General features: G+C 33.9%; 1 protein-coding gene and 1 long non-coding RNA gene across 2 annotated transcripts; both read right to left on the bottom strand.

The window, feature by feature from the left end:
* Nucleotides 1–7,775: 7,775 nt before the first annotated feature.
* LOC137406640 (uncharacterized) lies at nt 7,776–12,387 on the bottom strand. The gene is made up of 3 exons (XR_010979928.1): nt 12,340–12,387; nt 10,667–10,888; nt 7,776–8,094 (listed from the first exon to the last, which is right to left on the bottom strand). It is a non-coding gene; the product is annotated as an uncharacterized lncRNA (long non-coding RNA).
* A 114-nt stretch (nt 12,388–12,501) lies between these two features.
* Nucleotides 12,502–14,934, bottom strand: LOC137407106 (tigger transposable element-derived protein 6-like). The gene is made up of 3 exons (XM_068093709.1): nt 14,406–14,934; nt 14,062–14,186; nt 12,502–12,606 (listed from the first exon to the last, which is right to left on the bottom strand). Exons 1-3 carry the CDS (start codon nt 14,932–14,934, stop codon nt 12,502–12,504), a joined length of 759 nt encoding a protein of 252 aa, XP_067949810.1.
* Nucleotides 14,935–23,938: the final 9,004 nt, after the last annotated feature.

Genomic DNA, 23,938 nt, shown 5'->3' with positions numbered 1-23,938 from the left:
TAGTAACAGTAAAATATTACAGTAACTAGTAACAGTAAAAAGTTACAGTAACTAGTAACAGTAAAAGATTACAGTAGCTAGTAACAGTAAAAAATTACAGTAACTAGTAACAGTAAAATATTAAAGTGACTAGCAACAGTTAAAGATTACAATAACTAGTGACAGTAAAATATTAAAGTGACTAGTAACAGTTAAAGATTACAGTAACTAGTAACAGTAAAAGATTACAGTAACTCGTAACAGTTAAAGATTACGGTAACTGGAAACAATAAAAAATTACTGTAACTAGTAACAGTAAAACATTACAATAACTAGTAACAGTAAAAGATTACAATAACTAGTAACATTTAAAGATTACAGTAACTAGTAACAGTAGATTACAGTAACTAGTTGTAGTAACAAAGATTACAGTGACTAGTAACAGTAAAAGATTACAGTAACCAGTAACAGTAAAAGGTTACAGTAACTGGTAACAGTAAAAGATAACAGTAACTAGTAACAGAAAAGATTACAGTAACTAGTAACACTAAAATATTACAGTAACCAGTAACAGATTACATTAACTAGTAACAGTAAAAGATTACAGTAACCAGTAACAGTAAAAGATAACAGTAACTAGTAACAGTAGAAGATAACAGTAACTAGTAAACGTAAAAGATTACAGTAAGTAGTAACAGTAAAAGATTATAGTAACTAGTAACAGTAAAAAATTACAGTAACTAGTGACAGTAAAAGAGTACAGTAACTAGTAACAGTAAAATATTACAGTAACTAGTAACAGTAAAAGATTACAGTAACTAGTAACAGTAAAAGATTACAGTAACTAGTAACAGTTAAAGATTACAGTAACTAGAAACAATAAAAGATTACAGTAACTAGTAACAGTTAAAAATAACAGTAACTAGTAACAATAAAAGATTACTATAACTAGTAACAGTTAAAGATTGCAGTAACTAGTAACAGTGAAAGATTACAGTGCCTAGAACAGTGAAATATTACAATAACTTGTAGCAGTAAAAGATTACAGTAACTAGTAACAGTAAAACATTACAGTAACTAGTAACCGTAAAAGATTATCGTAACTAGTAACAGTTAAAGATTACAGTAACAAGTAACAGTAAAAGATTACAGTGCCTAGTAACAGTAAAATATAACAGTAACTAGAAACAGTGAAAGATTACAGTCCCTAGAACAGTAAAAGATTACAATAACTAGTAGCAGTAAAAGATTACAGTAACTAGTAACAGTAAAAGATTACAGTAACTAGTAACAGCAAATGATTACAGTAACTAGTAACAGTAAAATATTGCAGTAACTAGTAACATTTAAAGATTACAGTAACTTGTAACAGTTAAAGATTACAATAACTAGTAACAGTTAAAGATTACAGTAACTAGTAACTGTTAAAGATTACAGTAACTAGAAACAATAAAAGATTACAGTAACTAGTAACAGTGAAAGATTACAGTCCCTAGAACAGTAAAAGATTACAATAACCAGTAGCAGTAAAAGATTACAGTAACTAGTAACAGTAAAAGATTACAGTAATAAGTAACAGTAAAAGATTACAGTGCCTAGTAACAGTAAAATATAACAGTAACTAGAAACAGTGAAAGATTACAGTGCCTAGAACAGTAAAAGATTACAATACCTAGTAGCAGTAAAAGATTACAGTAACTAGTAACAGTGAAAGATTACAGTAACTAGTAACAGTTAAAGATTACAGTAACCAGTAACAGTTAAAGATTACAGTAACTAGCAACAGGAAAAGATTACAGTAACTCGTAACGGTAAAATATTACAGTAATTAGTAACAGTTAAAGATTACAGTAACTATTAACAGTAAAAGATTACTGTAACTAGTAACAGTAAATGATTACAGTAACTATTGACAGTAAAACACTGCAGTAACTAGTAACAGTTAAAGATTACAGAAACTAGTAGTAGTAACAAAGATTACAGTAACTAGTAACAGTTAAAGATTACAGTAACTAGTAACCGTTAAAGATTACATTAACCAGTAACAGTTAAAGATTACAGTAACTAGTAACAGGAAAAGATTACAGTAACTCGTAACGGTAAAATATTACAGTAATTAGTAACAGTTAAAGATTACAGTAACTATTAACAGTAAAACACTGCAGTAACTAGTAACAGTTTAAGATTACAGTAACTAGTAACAGTTAAAGATTACAGTAACTAGTAACAGTTAAATATTACAGTAACCAGTAGCAGTAAAAGGCTACAGTAACTAGTAACCGTTAAAGATTATAGTAACTAGTAACAGTTAAAGATCACAGTAACTAGTAACAGTTAAAGATTACAGTAACTAGTAACAGTAAATGATTACAGTAACCAGTAACAGTAAAATATTGCATTAACTAGTAACATTTAAAGATTACAGTAACTTGTAACAGTTAAAGATTACAGTAACTAGTAACAGTTAAAGATTACAGTAACTAGTAACAGTAAATGATTACAGTAACTAGTAACAGTAAAATATTGCAGTAACTAGTAACATTTAAAGATTACAGTAACTTGTAACAGTGAAAGATTACAGTAACTAGTAACAATAAAAGATTACAGTAACTAGTAACAATTAAAGATTACAGTAACTAGTAACAGTAAAATATTACAGTAACTAGTAACAGTAAACTATTACAATAACTAATGACAGAAAATTTTTACAGTAACTAGTAACAGTGAAAGATTACTGTGCCTAGTAGCAGTAAAATATTACAATAATTAGTAGCAGTAAAATATTACAGTAACTAGTAACAGTAAAAAGTTACAGTAACTAGTAACAGTAAAAGATTACTGTAACTAGTAACAGTTAAAGATTACAGAAACTAATAGTAGTAACAAAGATTACAGTAACTAGTAACAGTTAAAGGTTACAGTAACTAGTAACAGTTAAAGATTACCGTAACTAGAAACAATAAAACATTACAGTAACTAGTAACAGTTAAATATTACAGTAATTAGTAACAGTAAATGATTACAGTAACTAGTAACAGTAAAATATTGCAGTAACTAGTAACAGTTAAAGATTACAGTAACTAGCAAAAGTTAAAGATTCCAGTAACTAGTAACAGTTAAAGATTACAGTAATTAGTAACAGCTAAAGATTACAGTAATTAGTAACAGCTAAAGAATACAGTAACTAGTAACAGTAAAAGATTACAGTAACTAGTAACAGTTAAAGATTACAGTAACTAGTAACAATAAAAGATTACAGTAACTAGTAACAGCTAAAGATTACAGTAACCAATACCAGTTAAAGATCACAGTAACTAGTAACAGTTAAAGATTACAGTAAATAGAAACAATAAAAGATTACTATAACTAGGAACAGTTAAAGATTACATTAACTAGTAACAGTAAAATATTACAGTAACTAGTAACAGTAAACTATTACAATAACTAATGACAGAAAATTTTTACAGTAACTAGTAACCGGTAAAGATTACTGTGCCTAGTAGCAGTAAAATATTACAATAATTAGTAGCAGTAAAATATTACAGTAACTAGTAACAGTAAAAAGTTACAGTAACTAGTAATAGTAAAAGATTACAGTAACTAGTGACAGTTAAAGATTACCGTAACTAGTAACAGTTAAAGATTACCGTAACTAGAAACAATAAAACATTACAGTAACTAGTAACAGTTAAAGATTACAGTAATTAGTAACAGTAAATGATTACAGTAACTAGTAACAGTAAAATATTGCAGTAACTAGTAACAGTTAAAGATTACAGTAACTAGCAACAGTTAAAGATTCCAGTAACTAGTAACAGTTAAAGATTACAGTAATTAGTAACAGCTAAAGATTACAGTAATTAGTAACAGCTAAAGATTACAGTAACTAGTAACAGTAAAAGATTACAGTAACTAGTAATAGTAACAGATTACAGTAATTAGTAACAGTTAAATATTACAGTAACCAGTAACAGTTAAAGATTACAGTAACTAGTAACAATAAAAGATTACAGTAACTAGTAACAGTAAAAGATTACAGTAACTAGTAACAGTAAAATATTACAGTAACTAGTAACAGTGAAATATTACCGTAACTAGTAACAGTAAAAGATTACGGTAACTAGAAACAATAAAACATTACAGTAACTAGTAACAGTTAAAGATTACAGTAATTAGTAACAGTAAATGATTACAGTAACTAGTAACAGTAAAATATTGCAGTAACTAGTAACAGTTAAAGATTACAGTAACTAGTAACAGTTAAAGATTCCAGTAACTAGTAACAGTTAAAAATTACAGTAATTAGCAACAGTAAAAGATTACAGTAACTAGTAACAGTAAAATATTACAGTAATTAGTAACAGTAAAAGATTACAGTAACTAGTAACAGTAAGAGATTACAGTAACTAGTAACAATAAAAGATTACTGTAACTAGTAACAGTTAAATATTACAGTAACCAGTAACAGTTAAAGATTACAGTAACTAGTAGTAGTGACAAAGATTGCAGTAACTAGTAACAGTTAAAGATTACAGTAACTAGTAACAGTTAGAGATTATTGTAACCAGTAACAGTTAAAGATTACAGTAACTAGTAACAGTTAAAGATTACAGTAACTAGTAACAGTTAAAGATTCCAGTAACTAGTAACAGTTAAAGATTACAGTAATTAGCAACAGTAAAAGATTACAGTAACTAATAACAGTAAAAGATTATAGTGACTAGTAACAGTGAAAGATTACAGTGCCTAGAACAGTAAATTATTACAACAACTAGTAACAGTTAAAGATTTCAGTAACTAGTAGCAGTAAAAAATAACAGTAATTAGCAACAGTAAAAGATTACAGTAACTAATAACAGTAAAAGATTGCCGTAACTAGTAACAGTAAAATATTACAGTAACTAGTAACAGTAATAGAGTACAGTAACTAGTAACAGCTAAAGATTACAGTAACTAGTAACAGCTAAAGATTAAAGTAACTAATAACAATAAAAGATTACTATAACTAGTAACAGTAAATGATTACAGTAACTAGTAACAGTTAAATATTACAGTAACTAGTAACAGTTAAAGATTACAGTAACTAGTAACAGTAAAAGATTACAGTAATTAGTAACAGCTAAAGATTACAGTAACTAGTAACAGCTAAAGATTAAAGTAACTATTAACAATAAAAGATTACTATAACTAGTAACAGTAAATGATTACAGTAACTATTAACAGTAAAATATTGCAGTAACTAGTAACAGTTAAATATTACAGTAACTAGTCTCAGTTAAAGATTCCAGTAACTAGTAACAGCTAAAGAATACAGTAACTAGTAACAGTTAAAGATTACAGTAATTAGCAACAGTAAAAGATTACAGTAACTAGTAACGGTAAAACATTAAAGTAACTATTAACAATAAAAGATTACTATAACTAGTAACAGTAAATGATTACAGTAACTATTAACAGTAAAATATTGCAGTAACTAGTAACAGTTAAAGATTACAGTAACTAGCAACAGTAAAAGATTACAGTAACTAATAACAGTAAAAGATTACAGGAACTAGTAACAGCTAAAGATTACAGTAACTAGTAACAGTTAAAGATTACAGTAATTAGTAACAGCTAAAGATTACAGTAACTAGTAACAGCTAAAGATTAAAGTAACTATTAACAATAAAAGATTACTATAACTAGTAACAGTAAATGATTACAGTAACTATTAACAGTAAAATATTGCAGTAACTAGTAACAGTTAAAGATTACAGTAACTAATAACAGTAAAAGATTTCAGAACTGATAACAGTAAAATAATTTAGTAATTTGCAAGGGTAAACCTTTGTATTGATTAAAGACTATATTAGGGTTGTCGGAGTCCCAACCCTTTAAAGTCTGACTGCCTTTCGAGTCACTCCTTGAACTTAACTGAACCTCTGTATGTATAGCTTTATTAAAGGCATTACATGGTTACACACCCAGCTGGACTTGGTTGTGGTTCCAATTCTTCATCAGCGTCATAAACCTGGCATAAAGTTTCCATTCCATTCTGTTTGTTCTCATCGCTAGACATCCCAGTAGTTGGTTTATCTCGTAGTGTGCTAAATAATACATTCAATGTATAAATCTATTTACGGTTTTTATAGCAAACAAAGCGTAGTACTTAACACAAGCATGAGATTTTACTAATTCATGAGTGGGTTATCTGGAGATGTTAGAGGTGAAGTATATCACTTGTCGATGTGCACAAACTGATTGTGTACATAAGTTGTTTGTCTGCCACTTTGATAAGCATTATATTTCCCACAATGAACACACGTCGTCATGCTAACAGATCCTACTAGAAAGGAGTGGTAGTGATAAGAAGTGGTCGTGTGAAAAACTTTACATCAAAGAATCACAACACATAATCGTAAAGATTCCTGCCATATAATGTTATGAATCAACGGTGCAAACTGCATTTTCTTCCTCATTAGACCTGCCTTTAGTGTATGCCATAGTTTGAAATGAATACCGATATCGCAACTCTGTAAAAACTAGTTGTCCATGTGATTACAGAGAGTTACTGAGGCTTATTTACAAGGAAGTTAGTGTATAAAGACATTGACTGCTATACGACCTTCAAAGACTGTATTACAGACCTTTTATTTTGTGCCAATGTTCCTAACATGAACTCGATCAAGTGAGAACTAGTTACTCATCAAGTTGACAACGTTGAATGCTGTTATTCTAACCCCCTAATAATTCCATAAGACTTTGGTTGGCTCTGGTTTTAAAAGATTTTAGCAGTGCTAGTACACCTATCAGACACATCGATAAAATAACTTGGGTACCTAGAAGAGCTAGCCTGTTGCGGTGCCTTTTCATCACGATGATCAGTCTGATCTATTTACCTTATCTCTTTTCAACTCCGACTAGTGGACAGTATGAAGATGGTATGATTGTCACTTTAGCTGAGCTGTTTTCCAGTCTCTGTTGATCTAAATAGTGTGTGCGCCTCATTGTAGATTCAAGATTCAACTCCAAAACTGTGCGCATATACAATTTTCTGGCACGCTCACAGGTGTTGCATTTCTATTATATGCAAAGCGGGTTGAAATGAAAAAATCAAGGGACAATACAAACATCAAAGCTAGTATGGCAAAAGTGAGTACATGAAGCCGATATAAGGGCAAGACAAATATTGAATAATATGAACATGAATTACTGCTGCAGGCAGGTAATGGAAAAGCAGCCAATACTAGCAAAAAGTGAAAAGAAATACGTAATCTTTATGTTTGTCAATTAAAGGATCAAACTAAAAAGTGGTCATGGAGGAATTAAGAAGTGCTTGTTGTAAGAATTGGTATTACGAAGAAGGGCTAGTGGTGTACATATCTCTAAATATAATTGTCTTCATTTTTTGTGGGTATTCACAGAAACTAAATTCTAGTTAAACAATCTGTCTAAAAATTTGCATTTGATTTTTGATGCTTCTTGAGGTTTTAGGCATAACATAAATTTGTATACACCACCAAAAAATGGCGCTGGGACGGAGAAAGACATTTTTGAAAAAAATGATGTGAACAAGGATTTCATGAGACGACTAATATGGTATGTTTGCTAATTTATATCTTTGATTTGTTTATTGGTTTGTTGTATTTGTTTGAAATTTACTAAAATAAATGAATAAAAATTAGAAAACCACGTTGCATTTTTCAGCCACGCTATCTCGGGTATGTAAATATACCTAGCATTTACATACCCGGGTTGTATGACATGAATTTTAATGCAGTGAAGCCAATATTTTCTCATCTTTTATTATCCCATGACTGACAAAGTCAATATAATACTTGCAATACACTTTGGCCAACAACAAAAGAACACACCAATTTTATATGAAATTATGAAAAACAGAAAAAAATAAAGAAATAACAAAACAAAGTCTTTTCAAAAACTAAACAACCAGAAGTGTCAAAACAATCTGATATTCTAACCGAGTATCATTTGCAGTAAATGGCGCTGATACAACTTACAATGTGTTAGCTATTAGTATGTAATTGCTCAAGGTTGGTAGGAAGAACTAGTTTCCTCTGCTTGCCGCAGATATTACATGTAGTCACCTTGAGTCGCTGCCTCTTTGATCTACAACTAATAACATGGATGCAATCATTCAACAGTACTTTAGATCAGAGCTGTTCACGTATATCCAAGGTAATGGCTATCAAGATTCACAATGAATAGTCCAGGCAGGTGATCTAAACCAAATTTTACTCAACATTTATTAAGCTAGATAATTGACTCAGTCTTTACTATAATAAGGGTTGTGCCAGTCTGTTCATCCTGCTGCCCGCCACGATTGGATGTTGAGAAAAGCAATTGCATTGTGTTAGATTTGAACTCATGGCTTTTGGAATGATAGACCGACACTCAAACATCTGCACTAATTGATTGCTCCCTGGTATTCCGGAATAATTGTATCATTTGTATGTATAGGTATTACACCTAAAATTCTATCAAGGCACACTACACTGTTGGGGTCATAATATTTGCTATAATAAGATTCATGTGAGTTCGTCAGAAGCCACAGCTGGAAGTTGATAAAACATTCAGCATGGTAGACCGACACTATGTTTCCATGACACGGTTAATCGTAAGGCTGCCGTCTTTCCAAAGATGGAGACGGATGGAAACGAATGCGCCACTATGATCTCTGGCATAGAAATCATTATCTTTTTAAACAAATCACCCACATTATGCTACATAATTAAATTCACATTTCATCATGCCAATGTACATTGAAGCACTTATCAAGTGGTAACACAAGGTGTGAACAACTCCAAATCCACATCATAAGCGTCTTGAAAACAGTGAATCTAACATCACGCCATTCAACAGTTTTCCGGTATTTTAGAACAATTGTGTGCAGTTATTCTCTGTGCTCTACCATCACACCTCACAAACTTTCACAGAACACTAGACTTTTAGGGTGCTAATGATTGTAAGAGTTTATTTACATAAAGAGTTGTCTTCCCAGATGCAAGAATCATCTATCTTACTTTCTTTCGCTAACAAATTTATTTCTAGCTTTGCCTGAATTTATTTTTTCTATTCACTCAAATGCTGACATAACGTCACCAATTTTGTGATAACTTGAGAAAGAATTAATATATCCACCTAATTTAGAAACAGGTTGTTGAAAAGAAGGTATATTAAAAGTAAATTCAGAAAAATCTCAAATTAACCTCATTATAAAGCTGTAAAATTTTTTACAAACTTTAGCAACAATATTTTGCCAGCGACTTCGACAGTTGTATTTTGACTGTCGCCTTAATATTCGGTTACTATTACAATTTTTCACATGAAATTCATGCACTAGAAGAGTCAGAATCACTCAATATAAAGTTACTGGAGTCCCAATGGCTAAGAATGTTAGAAGCTTCTACAGCTGTAAACGATCGCCGTATTCATTTTTTGTCCGTGCTTTTTACGCGGTGAACTTTCCGTTTGATAATCAGTGAGCCGCTAGTGAGAGTTGCTGGCTAGCTGCTAGCTGATTAGTCTATATCTTTGGCAACAAGCTTATTTTCATGGAAACTAGATCTTATTGGTCTATCAGAAACGAAAGCTGAGTAATCATAGATAAACTAGCGCACTGTCTCGATGTATCAGCTTCAGGCCGTAAAGAGAAGGTAACCAGAGCTGATACATTGGATTGAGGTAGTGAAAGAGTTAATAGCCTGTCAAAAGCTGGCATAATATAATCAAGGTGGTTGACATGAACTTGCTAAATATACTCTACCACGATAAAAAACAGAATAAACAAAATAAAAGGTCAATAGTTCACAATAATTCAGCAAGGTGAAATCTAATGCTATTGCTAACCAGATAAACAGTAGTATCTCGCTTAGGATAAACCTTTTTTACATACTGAATGTGAAGAAATAATGTGAAGTTTTAGTAGCACATTATGTAGGATATTCTATATAACGTAAAATATCAAATCGGATCAAGTTTTCAAATTTGATTTGAATAACACAAAACCTATGGTTGTCCTAAAAATATTGTTTTCTCTTGCAGCACTTGGGAGAGAAAACGATGTCTACGGTTATTCAGAGCATATTTTATATATATGTAGTTTTACTATATTTTAGACATTAATTTTTTGCATCACGGATCTCATTGCGGAGAATAACAGTCAAAAAATCAATTTAAATGTATATTGAAGGTGTGTGCTCTCCTTGACTAACGTAAAGCTACTGTCATCATGGACCATAAACCAAGTGTAAGGAGTAAGAAGTTAAATTACATTAAATAAATTTAAAAAATAAGTTTAGTTGTCTCCATTTGAAAGAGTCAAAGGGATGAATTAGGAACAATCTTGGAACATATTAAGCTATTTACATGTATTTTAAGCTTTGTATAACCTAAAAACCCTCTAACGTAAACATTCTCATGACAAAGTATTTATATTGAAGGGGAGTCTACTGTACATAAAAACCAGTAAATTATTGTCAAAACACAAAACAATCACTGCATATACATGTAATATGGCATAGGACCCTTTTGCATAATACTGGTATGCATACCAAAACTTTGACCAAACTATCTGAATACGAAATGTTTCAATTGTCGAGGCAATGGGAGTTGTCCACTCAAGGAAAATTTGGCAATGGGAAGCCCTGAAAGTGCACGCAGAAAGGGATATACACAAATTATTTACCGGACAGTAGCCGTTACTCCAGGCACCAGCAGCATACTGCAGTTCCTGCATATCTTCCTGCGCATTCGTGGGTCTAGTCTGAGAACCTTTTTTTCTACTATTTGAGCGAATGTACGACAGTAGCTGTGGATTAGAGGAGCGTTGTTGGACAAATCCGTGCTTGCCAAATGCTCAATAGCATGGTAGAGATAGTTCAATCTGCCATACACATCTTCAGCCATTCTACATGTAGATAATTATTGTTAATAAAAATAAGCAGTAAACAAATGAGTGAATGATTCCATATGCAGACCTTGACTAAAGCAAGTTTGAATTAACATCCATGACAAACTGTTACCAATTGTGGACCTTAGCCTCAGGCAATAAACCTAATCTTTTAATCACTCTCTAATGGTGAAATTACGCAAAACTTCAGTTGATTTTATTAGAAATCATGGATATTCTTTATTATTTGCAACTGTTCCGGATATTTGAGGTTGTCTGACTGCCAGGATGTTTCAAGATTAAAATCGACAAAACTTGATCATGGCTAAAAGCTTAGATCAACCGAAAGTGTGATTATGATGCCTATAATTGCACAGAGACTGACAGAATAAAGACACGTAACTCTGAATGTAATAGGTGATATCAACTATAGCAACGATGGTAAGTAGTGACGTCATTTCACACGTATTTTTGTAACGTTTTTAACTGTAATCAAGTTTGGTTACGGACTACCTCCGGAACCCGTAAGAGACAATTTGGTGTATGATGAACCCTGGTTAATCTTGGCCAAAAACCGCGGGCAGGCATATTTCCAGAGATAAAGTGGGTATTAACCTTTATGTAACCTGGTTGGCTTATTTTATATGAGGTATTCGGATACATTCATAGGTTGCTCATCCATTATTAGGTTGTGTTTGGCCGATAGAATTGACATATGTTAGTATTTTTGAATATTCGTGCGGAAGACCGCGAAAAGTGTGTCTACCCTGTTGTTTTTGTTTTGTATGAGCATGGCGAAAATCCTTGAGTGCGTGACCCGGCTAGCCCGTGCACATGACCACGTCATGCATGTGCCTACACTCAGCAGAAACACTAGAGAGGCTTGGGAGTATGTAAAATGTAACTAAAACGAACTAATTGTAGCTAAAACATAATTGTTACCACTTGATATCATAAAACCAATTTTTTTAACAGAACCTAGACTGTGAGCTCATTTATTTATAGTTAACCTACTGGCATTGATTGAACGACATACTCAGGCGAATAACTCAACTTGACAACAGTTCATTGACTCAATGCTTGAAAAAATGTTACAAGTTATCAGGAAACCAACACACATTCCTGAGAGCACCATTGATTTGGCTTGGGTTAGCAGTGCTTCTTATTAGTTTGACAGATACAATTTCTTTTAAACTGAAAGACCACAGAACAAAAGCGAATATTGTTTGATGAACTTTTGTAAAAACGTGTATCATTATTTATTAAGGTGATACTTATTCATCACCAAGCGGAAATTGAAAAGCTTACGGCTTATATGATTAAAACCTGCAACAAATTATTTTAAATTAATTATATCATTGCGACTACTTCAGAAGGCGATTGGAATGTACTATAACCTATTTGTTATTTATTTATAAGTATAAAAAAGTAATGTATCCATACTTTAAATAAATGGATATTTGGGTTACCTGTAATGCTTATGCTGAATAATATTGAACGAACGCGCAGTGACTATAGGTAACAAAACCACGCAGCAAAAAATTAAACAGCCTTGACTTAGCGCGCAAGCCCTTTTGTAAATAAACGTTTACGATAGCTACTGTGGTGAAACTACGTGGTCAGGCTATTCACTAGCGAGTCTTTACTATAACACTGCCTTCCCTGAGAGTTAGCTGCTCGCGAGAGGAAATCGTGCAAAGCTTTTGATAGCCTGTGTTTCCTACTTGTTTCATCAGCTGTGAACATTGATGTAACTGTTATTATCTGTGAATACCGGCTTATAAAAAGCTAAGGTTAAGGTAACTAGAAAATTGCTAGCTTTTCTTTTGGAAAAGCCGAGATGTTAAGAGAGTAAAGCTTTCGGGACAGGTCTCGTCATTCCATTTAGTTACACGACAGACTATAATAGCTAATTTGATTAATTATCTTGAAGTTGATATTTGAAAGTTTTCTTTGAGTACGTTTGTTTGACTACGTGAGTTTGTTATTACTTATTTTGGCAAGTATTACTTTGCTAAATAATATGTTGTTGTTACGTAGGTCTTTCACATGTATTTTTGTAACGTTTTTAACCGCAAGCAAGTTTGGTTGATATAAATATTGAAACGTCCTTGCAGTCAGATCACCTCAAATATCAAAAACAACTGCAAATGCTAGAAAAATAACGATACTTTCTAATGAAATCTACTAAAATTTGTGGTAAGTTTATCATTAATGTTCAAAGTGGTGACTATCTCTTGTAAACAATGGCATCAATTTATTTGGTGCATAAACAAAACATTACAAGTAACTAATGCCTTCCTTAGATAAAATCTTTTTAAAAATTGATAATGATAAAAATATTATTTTATTTTAAATACACTAACCTTGAATAGCAGTAAAATACTTAAGACTATTCAGGTGAAAAATAAAGAATATATAGATAATGAATTAACATAACCTTAATATTTTTATAATTGTAACACAGTGATTTGATTATACAGTCAAACATGGATAACTCAAACTTCATGGGACCTAGCGAAAGTGTGTGAGTTATCAGAGCGTTCAAGTTATCAGAGCACTGACACAAGAGCATGTATTTAACGGAAGATACATGTACATATACAAACTAAGTATAAAGCAAAATCATAGATTGCTTGTTGCAAGTTGGAGGGCCTCTCATGTAAAGTTTCAAAAGTATTTATCCGGAAGTAAAGATATTTTTCTATCACTCGAGAATAGTTTGTTGTTTTAGGTGATGTACTGCCATGACATTTTCAGATTAAAATAGGCAAAACTTAGTCGCCATTAAAACACTCAGAAAAAATACCCATATTTTTCTTCTGAGTGTTTTAACAGAGATCACTTTTGCCAATTTTAATTTTAAAACATCCTGGCAGTCACATCACCTAAAACTACAAACAAATCTCAGCTGATAAAAAAAATATCTAAATTTTCAGATAATCTTTAAAACTTAATGCGAGTACACATTTACGGCCAATGCAAAAACGCATGTTTTACATCTGATCAGTCGTTTCATTTAAAATACTTATCGAGTGTAGTCTGTGAAAAGATGTTTTGTTGAGAAAGATCAACAGTGTAACTGAGTGTAGATATAGATTTTATGCAGTTATAGTCCTTCCACTCTCTTGTATCTATAAAATGTCTGAGGACATCTAAATCATTGTTTGCATCAGCCATGGTAGGCAAACAATCTCAGCCTCATCCTCTCTATCGGAATCCTCCAGAGTACCCCAAGATGTCACAGACTGCACAATCTCTGCATCACTCAAATGCTCAGCAAAAATGATGTCTGCATCAACCGCTAAAAGCTCATCTGCAAAACAAAACTCTATTTAAGGGAAAGTAACACTATGTTTAAAACATTTGTTAAGCACCATTGACGGGCATAAATGTAGCCTTTTATTGGGTCAAATTCACGATAATTTAACAGCATAGGCTGTTTCAAGAGTACCTACCAGCTGTCACATTTGATGTAGGATCTATGGATGTAGCAGCAGATTTAGATTTCTCACTGTGTCACCTTCTTCCTTACCATCAACAGTTGAAGTAACATCTGTTTGATCAAGGTTGGTATGACCAAGCCCGTGGTGAAAACAACGGGCTACGGTTTCTTTCATGACACAGTTCCATGCTCTGTGCACCCAGCGTATAGCTTGTAAGACATTGATAAATGTATCTGGCTTCTTTCCATAAGTGTCAATGTAATCAACAGTGAATTGCAAAACTTGCTGACGATAGTAAGATTTGAAATTCCGAATATTTCCTTGATCCATAGGTTGCAGCACACTTGTGGTATTGGGTGGTGTAAATAAAAGCCTGATTGACATAAGCCTATTCATAGTTGGGTGTGCTGGACAGTTGTCAGTGATGAGAAGCACTTTTCTGTTTTTTCTGGTCATTCGTCGATCAAAATCTTTCACCCATGCTTGAAAGATGTCACTTACCATCCAAGCCTTCTTGTTGTGGTAATACTGACATGGAAGGTTAGTAACATTTTTGAAACAGCGGGGTTTTCTAAACTTTCCTAATACAATAGGAACTTCCTTCTCGTTGCCCGACATATTAGCACAAAGTGCCACAGTCAGTTTTTCTTTTTACAATTTCCCTCCACTAAACTTCTCCCTTTTAAAGTGCGACATTTTGCCAGCCATGAGCTTGTAAAACAACCCGGTTTCATCTATATTGAATATGCCATCATAAGTGTACGTTTGGAGTAATGGAGATAGCACTTCCTCCTTCCACTTTTTCACCTCTCCAACATTAACTGCAGCTGACTCTCCAACAATTCTCTGATCGCCAATAGAATGCATTTTCTTCCACCTATCGATCCAACCGCGAAAAACAATAGTATCTTTCCCTAAATCCTGTAGAAACTTCTTAACCTTTTTGTAATAAAATTGGCCCATCGATAGGTACGCCTTTACCACGCATTTGTCTAAACCAAGTCAATAGCACACCATCCAAATCATCGTGCGACATTGAACGATCTCTTAGCCTTGATGAACTTTGGTCACATAACAATCTTATCTTTTCTTTCTGTTGGCATGACAATCCATGTTGGCACTGTACTTTTTGGAAGATTTTCTCTTTTTGATATTGCAGATGGCTTTTGACCTGCTTCAATTTCTTCGATTATTCTAAGTTTTTCTAAAGGTTTCCACGCTTTTCCTGGTTTTCGTGAGGCCATTGCAAAGCGGATGTATGGTATAGTGGATGCCGGGCCATGAATCTATTTCTGACATTTTATTCTTACATATCCGCACACAATCACTCTTACAATATGCATTTTCCATGTTGTGTCGGTCTTATTTAAACTTTTATCACTAATACTTTTTAATGTTTTTAGTTTGGCCGTAACTTAGCCGACGCATTAGCGACCCTATTAATCAGGTTTTATACGGTTTCCTAATCGGTTCCATTATACGGTACAGGGAAATATATCTACACTATATACATATAGAGAGCGCCCTCCTTGCTAGGAAGGCAGAATAGTCGTAGCTCCGCAACTAATGTAAATTCCTTCGGATTCAAAACACACTTTAGTTTGTTTTAAAGGTTGACTTGCAACAAAATTCACATTACAGCTATTTGGCATCAAAAGATTCACCATGTCTTACTATGTTGTGTTGTAGGTGCCACAAATGTAGAAATGTGATTACAAGCTCTTAAAAGCTCAAAAACTAAAAGCTGTCATAGATTGGAATCTCTTTATTTCTCTGACGTAGTCATGAAGTTTGGTTATCGTCTTGTCACGTGATGTTCTCCGGTGAATTGAAAGGATAATAAAAAGCTCAATATAAAACTTATTGTAGCACTAGTTTATGACAAACACTTAGGGTTTTACCGAAGACCCCATATCAAATATAGATGCTCGCTACTTTACAGTTTTGTTTCGGTTTGGTCTAATCGGCAAGTCGCAATCTGATCATGTGACCCAATACTTCGCAAACTATTTCTGCAGCAGTTTTTGATTATTACAAATGACCAACAGGCTCATCATGATTATCAGACAGTGATATGTACTCCTTCAAGCTAAGGCTAAAAATTAAACGAATTTTTACGGTAAGTTATAAGATACCACTGCTAAAAGTGACAGCATTAAAATGATGATAAAACAGACGCGTAAGAACAATAGACATGGTTTTATTGAATGCGTGAAGTATATTTGTGAAGTATTTCGACAAACAAGGTTGCCTGAAAGTGTAAACAGAAAGCATCTAACACATCTATGTCACATTGGAGCCGTTTTGAAAAGAAAAGCCAAACTACGGCGGTTTCGTGTGGCTGCGATTAACTGTTCGTTTTTGAGCTTTTAAGAGCTTGTAATCACATTCCCACATATTTTGCACCTACAACATAACAAAGTAAGACATGGTGAATCTTTTCATATTAAATAAATGTAATGTGAATTTTGTTGCAAGTCAACCTTTAAGTTTGTTCCTTTGGCCAAAAACTGTTTGAGTTAATGATGCTAAGTTCGAGTTATCTAAAGCAATGTATCATTGCGTAGGAGCGGACCAAAGAAATCTGTTCGAGTTAATAATGTGCTCAAAATATCCATGGCCGAGTTATCCATGTTAGACTGTATTATTATTTCACCGTTATCATTCGAGCTGTAAGAGATACTATTATTCCTTGTTCTTATTCCACCATCAATGTTTGTTAAACTCGATGCGACTTTCACTTACAATAGCTGCAGAATAATCTTTCAAATTCATTTTGGACAGTTCAGACATAATGAGTTTGCCATGATAAGCATTTTGATCAAGTTTTGAGTCTTGAAAGATTCTGATTAAAGTTTGCATCCAGCCTACTAAAGCGATTACAGTCATAAAATAAGTATGTAGTAAGACAGTGCAATTCCCTGACAATAACAATAAACAATTGTACGGGATGTGTGTTTGACTATGTGTGTGATACAAATATACTTATTTAATTTCTTGAAAACTCCCCTATTGCAGATAATATCTAAAGTACAGCCTCTATAGCCATCTTGGTTTAAATGAGACAACAACTAGCTAGTTAGTGCTTCAATTTCTCGCCGATGTATTAGAAAAATACCATCTTTTACATCGATAATCTTTGATGAGATGATGCATTTTAACTTGGTAAAATCGATCAACTACCGCTTCATAATTGAAAGCTGATCATAACTACAACTCTTGAGCAACTTGAATTAAAAAGGTGTAACACCAAATATAACAGATCACGTTGGCGGCCATGTTAATCACCAGTTAATTGCATCATATTAATGGTGTAATTTTGTACATCGGAGCACTTGCCAGTGCATATTTTGTGATAAATCAAAAAGTTGTGTCATTTATTTTTGCAGAACATGCACAATAGTGGTCAGTTTTAATGCTTTTACATTTTTTATGTGCACAACAAACAACCAAAATATGTTGTAAAAACAGATCACTGTAAAGAAATGGAGTAGCAAACAACAACACATGGCCATGTCATGCATGTGCCTATACTTAGCAGAAACACTATAGGACCTTGGGAGTATGTAAAATGTAACTAAAACGAACTGATTGTAGCTAAAACATAATTGTTACCACATGATACCATAAAACCAATTTTTCCAACAGAACCTAGACTGTGAGCTCATCTTTATAGTTAACCTACTGGCATTGATTGAACAACATACTCAGGCGAATAACTCAACTGGACAACAATGACACAATGCTTAAAAACAGGTGACAAGTTATCAGGAAACCAACACACATTCCTGAGAGCACCATTGATTTGGCTTGGGTTAGCAGTGCTTCTTATTAGTTTGACAGATACAAATTCTTTTAAACTGAAAGACCACAGAACAACAGCGAATATAGTTTGATAGACTTTCGAAAAAGCGTGTATCATTATGTATCAAGGTGATACTTATTCATCACCAAGCAGATAATGAAAAGCTTACGGCTTATATGATTAAAGCCTGCAACAAATTATTTTAAATTAATAATATCGTTGCGAATACTTCAGCAAGCGATTGAAATGTACTATAACCTATTTTTTATGATAATAAAAAGGTAATGCATCCATATTTTAGCTAAATGGATATTCGGGTAACATGCAATGCTTACCCTGACTAATCTTGAACGAACCCGCAGCGATCGTACCTAACCATGCAACGAAATATTAAACAGCCTTGACTTAGCGCGCAAGCCCTTTTGTAAATACACGTTTACGATAGCTGATGTGGTGAAACTAGGTGGTCAGGCTGATCATTAGCGAGTCTTTAATATATAAGTCAGTATATAACACTGCCTTTCCTGAGAGTTGGCTGCTCATGAAATCTTGCCAAAATTATGATAGTCTGTGTTTCGTACGTGTTTGACTGCTGTAAACATTGATGTAACTATTATTCTCTGTGAATACCAGCTTAAAAAAGCTAAGGTTAAGGTAACTAGAAAATTGCTGGCTCTTCGTTTTCTTTTGGAAAAGCCGTGATGTTAAAAAAAAGCTTTCGGGACAGGTCTCGTCGTTCCATTTAGTTACACGACAGGCTATAGTAGCTAATTTGATTAATTGTCTTGAAATTGATATTCGAATAGTTTCTTTGAGTACGTTTGTTTGACTACGTGAGTTTGTATTTACTTATTTTGGCAAGTTGTATTTTGCTAAATAATATGTTGCTGTTATGTAGGTCTGCATACGGTCTTGTATTTGTGTACAGCTCGGCTTACTTTTGCACTCACAGTTAATCACAGGTGTTATTTCGTAATTGATCAAAACACGTAGTACACTAATACAGCCATATTTATATAATCAAACTTGGTAAGATCAGCCAATTAGAAATAGATCCTACATAGTAGTGTTTGGAAGTACCGTAAGTTGCTATACTAGCGAGATGCAAGCACAAAACTTCACTACGCTATCAGTGGTTAATCCCGTTGGAACGAGTTTAGTTTTTGCCTACTGCGTCAATTTCTTAGGTGTACTATCTGAGAGCTGGTTAGCCTCCAGGGAACCAGGTAAGCTACAGAGTGGCAGAGGATATGGACGGGTGCAGTAAGAAACGATACATATATATAAATTCGATTGGCTTTACATGCCACCCGTCTATGTCTATCCTCGTACTATGCTGAGTGTGCGCGAGAACTATTTCACCGAGTAGCAGCGATGTCTCGCGTCGTGATGAATTTAGGCGGCAGCCCCATGCTCCGCAAATCGTTACCGCTCAACTAAAATATTTATTGTTATCTGGGTATGGTAGACTTAAAAAAATGTGACCATTCGCCATCGCACATTAAACCATAACTGTCACGAACAACTTTTATCGTATTTACTAGGTAAATCAGACACGCTGATTCCGATTTTGTAATCAAAATAAAGATTAGGCCACTAACTTTCAGAGTAATGAAGGATTTTTTATAGCGTTTTAATATCGGTCTCGAAAACAACACGATCGGCGTAACAAGCTCCGCCCAAAAATTCATGACGTAACCTAGCTTTTTAGGAACAGAAGTTACGTAGGTATGTTTAGACCGATTTAGAATAATAGAGATGGGTGTTTTAAAATCCATTAATATCTAAATTCAGCCTTAAAAATAATATCAGTCTTTTCAGAAAGGTAGATAAGCTATTTAGCATTGCATATTTAAAAAGCGCGATAACAACGCTAGCTTGTGATAAAACCGCGCTTTTTGAGCTAATTTTTCTCTGCGTCCAGCCCATTTAAACGTCATGTAGCAAGCTGCGAGCAATTTTAAATAGTTTATATCCCTTTCATAAAAAACTGAAATTATTTTACAGGCTGGATTTAGATAATAATGGGTTTTAAGACACCCATCTCTATTATTCTAAATCGGACTCAACATTCCGAACTTCCATTTCTGAAAAAGCTAGGTTTCGTCACATATTTATGGGCGGAGCTTGTAATGCCGATTGTGTTGTTTTCGAAACCGACATTGAAACGCTTTAAAAAAGCCTAAATGACTTTGAGGGTTAGTGGACTAATCTTTATTTTGAGTACAAAATCGGAATCAGCGTGTCTGATTTACCTAGTAAATACAATAAAAGTTGTTCGTGACAGTTATGGTTTAAATATGCCAATGTGACTGACGCAATGAGTTTGAAAGTACATGTACATTGATATAGGCTTAAGCCCTTCAATCGATGTTATTATAATTATATAAACGTGTTTTTTAATAATAATATGTTATTGTACATAGAATGATGAGAGTTTATAGTCCTCTTTCAATATACCGGTAATTACCAATATATGTACTGGAGTAAAATCAGGGCAACTTCGAATCAGCAGTCCAAGCAGAAACTGACGCTTGTTATGATAACCGAGACGTCTCCGATAGTTAACCACACTTTGACACTGCCGTTGTAAGAGCCGTTAATACAGACTCGCTATAGCACAGCTGATAGCACGCTGTATATATATACCAGCGCAACTCTAGCAATAGCTGATAACGTTTGTATCACAGCAGACAGATCATATTTCATTCATATTTCAGATCAGACGGATCAGTTTATATCACAGCAAATAGTGGATGGTGGATATATTAACGCAACCCCATCAAGGCCTGACAATACATACTCTATATATCACAGCAGATAACAGACTGTATGTATCATGCAACTCCAGCAGAGCAGGAGCCAATAAATCAGTCTCTATAGCCCAGCCGCTCCATTAGCCATTGAATCACATCATAATTTGAATCCTCTAGTTGGTTACTTGAGTCCATATTGATTTACTAGTTTAGTTTTAGCATGTGCTCCCATCCTCTTTTCAGCCCTTCTCAGGGCCCCCAACATCTAATAAGGAGTGGTCCCTTCGTTTCAGTAGTGGAAAATATTTTTCATAATTTTTTCGCAATTTCACTACAATACCGTAATCATAAAAGTCTATCTCGTTCAATCAACGATTGTAATTAATCTACATATATGTGTATATGTAAACCTCAGTGTTTTTGGTTAAACTCCGGGTCCAGTTCTAGTAATTAAAATCTATCAATGAAAAACTATCGTGGCAGTAGATTTGATCTCAGGACCTGCACAGGCGACGAAGCTTACCATTACGGAATACGATGGATTTTTCTGGCAAAAGTCATTACATTGGTTAAGATAGTCACACTGAAGCGCTTGCTTAGGGCTAATAACCAGGACTGTCGACAGTTACGCTTAACACTTGGTACGCTGACCCAAAAGGATGGTATTATTTTAGTAAAGGGTTTAATAAAGATCTAGCTTTCTAGGTAAGTTACTCAACTTCATTAGGTAATTATTCTATTACCCGTACAATGCCGGGCATTTGGTGAAAACAATTCTAACTTTTGGCGTTTGTATAATACTCCCTTGGTACCAACTCATTTGTGCTCTGGTGAAACCGACGGCATGCATTGTATGAAACGCTTCCTAAAATACAATTTGCCTAAATCAAAAGGAAGAAGCTAAAAACAAGTCACTTGTGCCTACTAAAACTAACAGAGTGCGCTGAACCCGACACTTCCTAGAATACAATTCACGGAAGCCAACAGGAGGGAACTCGACTCTTTGTAGAAACAATAACTCTTTAGTTATCAAAATGTTATTGAGATCCGGTCTGAAGCTTGATGCTAGTCTTTTAATAACGGCCAGAAATAATATTTCTCCAACAAATAAATGATTTCATGATAGTAATAACATCATTCATCTCTTTTGAGATCCAAACACAAGCTGCCCTGTCTAATAAATGTTGGCAGTATATGTATTTATATTGCGTAGGCAGGCTATAGCTTACATAAACAAGCTTGAGCGGCTAGTAACTAATTGGAACATATAACTGTAATAATCTGACAGTCATTCATGAACATAAATTGATTTCACTAACATGCGAGCTGTAGGAATGAATTTTTTAGCGATTGCCAGTTGCCGAAAAGTTGCTATAATTTGCAGCAAATCTGTTGTTTTTATAGCTCAACATCTGTCACAGAAGTCATTGGTTTATATATAACTGTTCGGTCGCCTTCTCTTTTCATTAGTCCATTAGAAGTGAGTGCTTCCCTGCATTGGACATCTCGCCCTGCCAACTGTATTGTGGCGACATGAGGCACCCAATCTAGTCTGCTCTACTCTGCTGAGTTGCTTTCTTATGACATTTTCAGCACCATCACTAATTTCTAGAGTTTGTTCGCTAGAATATTTTTTGCGATATACAGGTTTACCACACTACTCCAGAAATAATCAAACCGCTTTGCATGTATAAGGCATATATGTTTTCTCAAATATATATAAATACAATCAATAATGTATTATCTAGTAGACATATTGTGCTGCATTCTAGTAAATATCATTGTATAATTTCAGTCATCACAAGAGCATCTGCCGGAAGTCTCTGGATCAGCTAGACAGCAACCTGAACAAGCAGGGTTCACTCTAGAACAACTGCTAACTTCACGTAATGACACTTTATCACCCATACATGACAGACACTCTGATGTCTCTCATAGTTCAACATGGTACCAAATGTCAGAGTCTTACAGAAGAGTTGCTGAGTATGTTGTTCGACTTGTTACCTACAGTAGTACATGAGAGTCAATGTCTGATTACTGATTGAGGAAATACGTAGCCTGCCCACAGTCTAAGTATGAGTTTAGGCTAAATACACCGACACTATTAACAACAAAATTACACAAAATTTTTGCATAGGATTTTTTAGGAATAAAATTAACAAAACTTGATCAGATCAAGCGAAAGCACAATAATGACATCTATAGTTGCAAAGAGACCAACAGAATAGAGACCCGTAAAGCTGCAACTTGAATGTGATAGCAGATATAAACTATAGCGACGATAGCAGCTAGTGACATCATTTCGGCACACTTTTTTTTTGAGCGTTTTAATCGCTATCAAGTTTTTTCGATTATAGTTTTGAAACACCATGGCAGTCAGCTTAACTAAAACATGAAAAACAATCGCAAATGACAGAAAAATGTTGATACCTTCTGAGAAAATTTTAATAAAATGTTGTGTAAGTTTATCGGCTTGTAACCTAAAATAAAGTTTACTGATGAGAATTGTCCTCAGACACCATACAGCACTCTTGCTGAGTTTTCCAATATTATTACAGCTATAGTGGCAACATTTTATCACCATGTGTAACCACCCTTTTAACATAAATAGTAAGTTTCCTAGCATTTTGTGCTTGTAAAATTGTTCGAGTGTCTGAGAGGTTACCACTGAATGCAATTGAGTGCATAGGTCAACAATTCATGATTTCCATGTGTTAACTTTTTCCTTGCTTTTTGCATGTAAATAAAAGCATCATGCTGTAGATGATTACCAATTAACGGTTATACGTATACACAAGTCAAATTGATATTAATGTGAATTTTTTGACACCATTTATAACAATACTATGTATATGGTGTGTTCAGTACTAACGTGGTGATTCATTAGATGTGTCATTGTAGGCAGCAACAGAATTGTGCGCAGAGACAAACCCATCACTTTTCAGCCACTGCTCGGGGCCCTTTTCAACCAGCACAGCTCTTGAGAAAAAACCATGATCTAGTCTTGTCTGCAACTCTTCATCCTGCTAGCTATCTTCAACCTCCTAACTATTCTCCTTTC

This window comes from Watersipora subatra, chromosome 10 (assembly GCF_963576615.1).
Source record: "Watersipora subatra chromosome 10, tzWatSuba1.1, whole genome shotgun sequence".
Lineage (NCBI taxonomy): Eukaryota > Metazoa > Bryozoa > Gymnolaemata > Cheilostomatida > Watersiporidae > Watersipora > Watersipora subatra.
The sequence above is the reverse complement of the archived record's forward strand: the minus strand, read 5'-3'. Positions and strand labels throughout refer to the sequence as shown.

What these genes read in the sequence shown, in the direction of transcription:
- LOC137407106 (XM_068093709.1), bottom strand. Translation starts at nt 14,934, where the DNA reads ATGTCGGGCAACGAGAAGGAAGTTCCTATTGTATTAGGAAAGTTTAGA. An exon ending in TGTTACTTCAACTGTTGATG is followed by an intron (nt 14,187 to 14,405) that starts GTAAGGAAGAAG and finishes TTTGTTTTGCAG; the next exon opens with ATGAGCTTTTAGCGGTTGAT. An exon ending in GAGAGGATGAGGCTGAGATT is followed by an intron (nt 12,607 to 14,061) that starts GTTTGCCTACCA and finishes CAATGTTCACAG; the next exon opens with CTGATGAAACAAGTAGGAAA.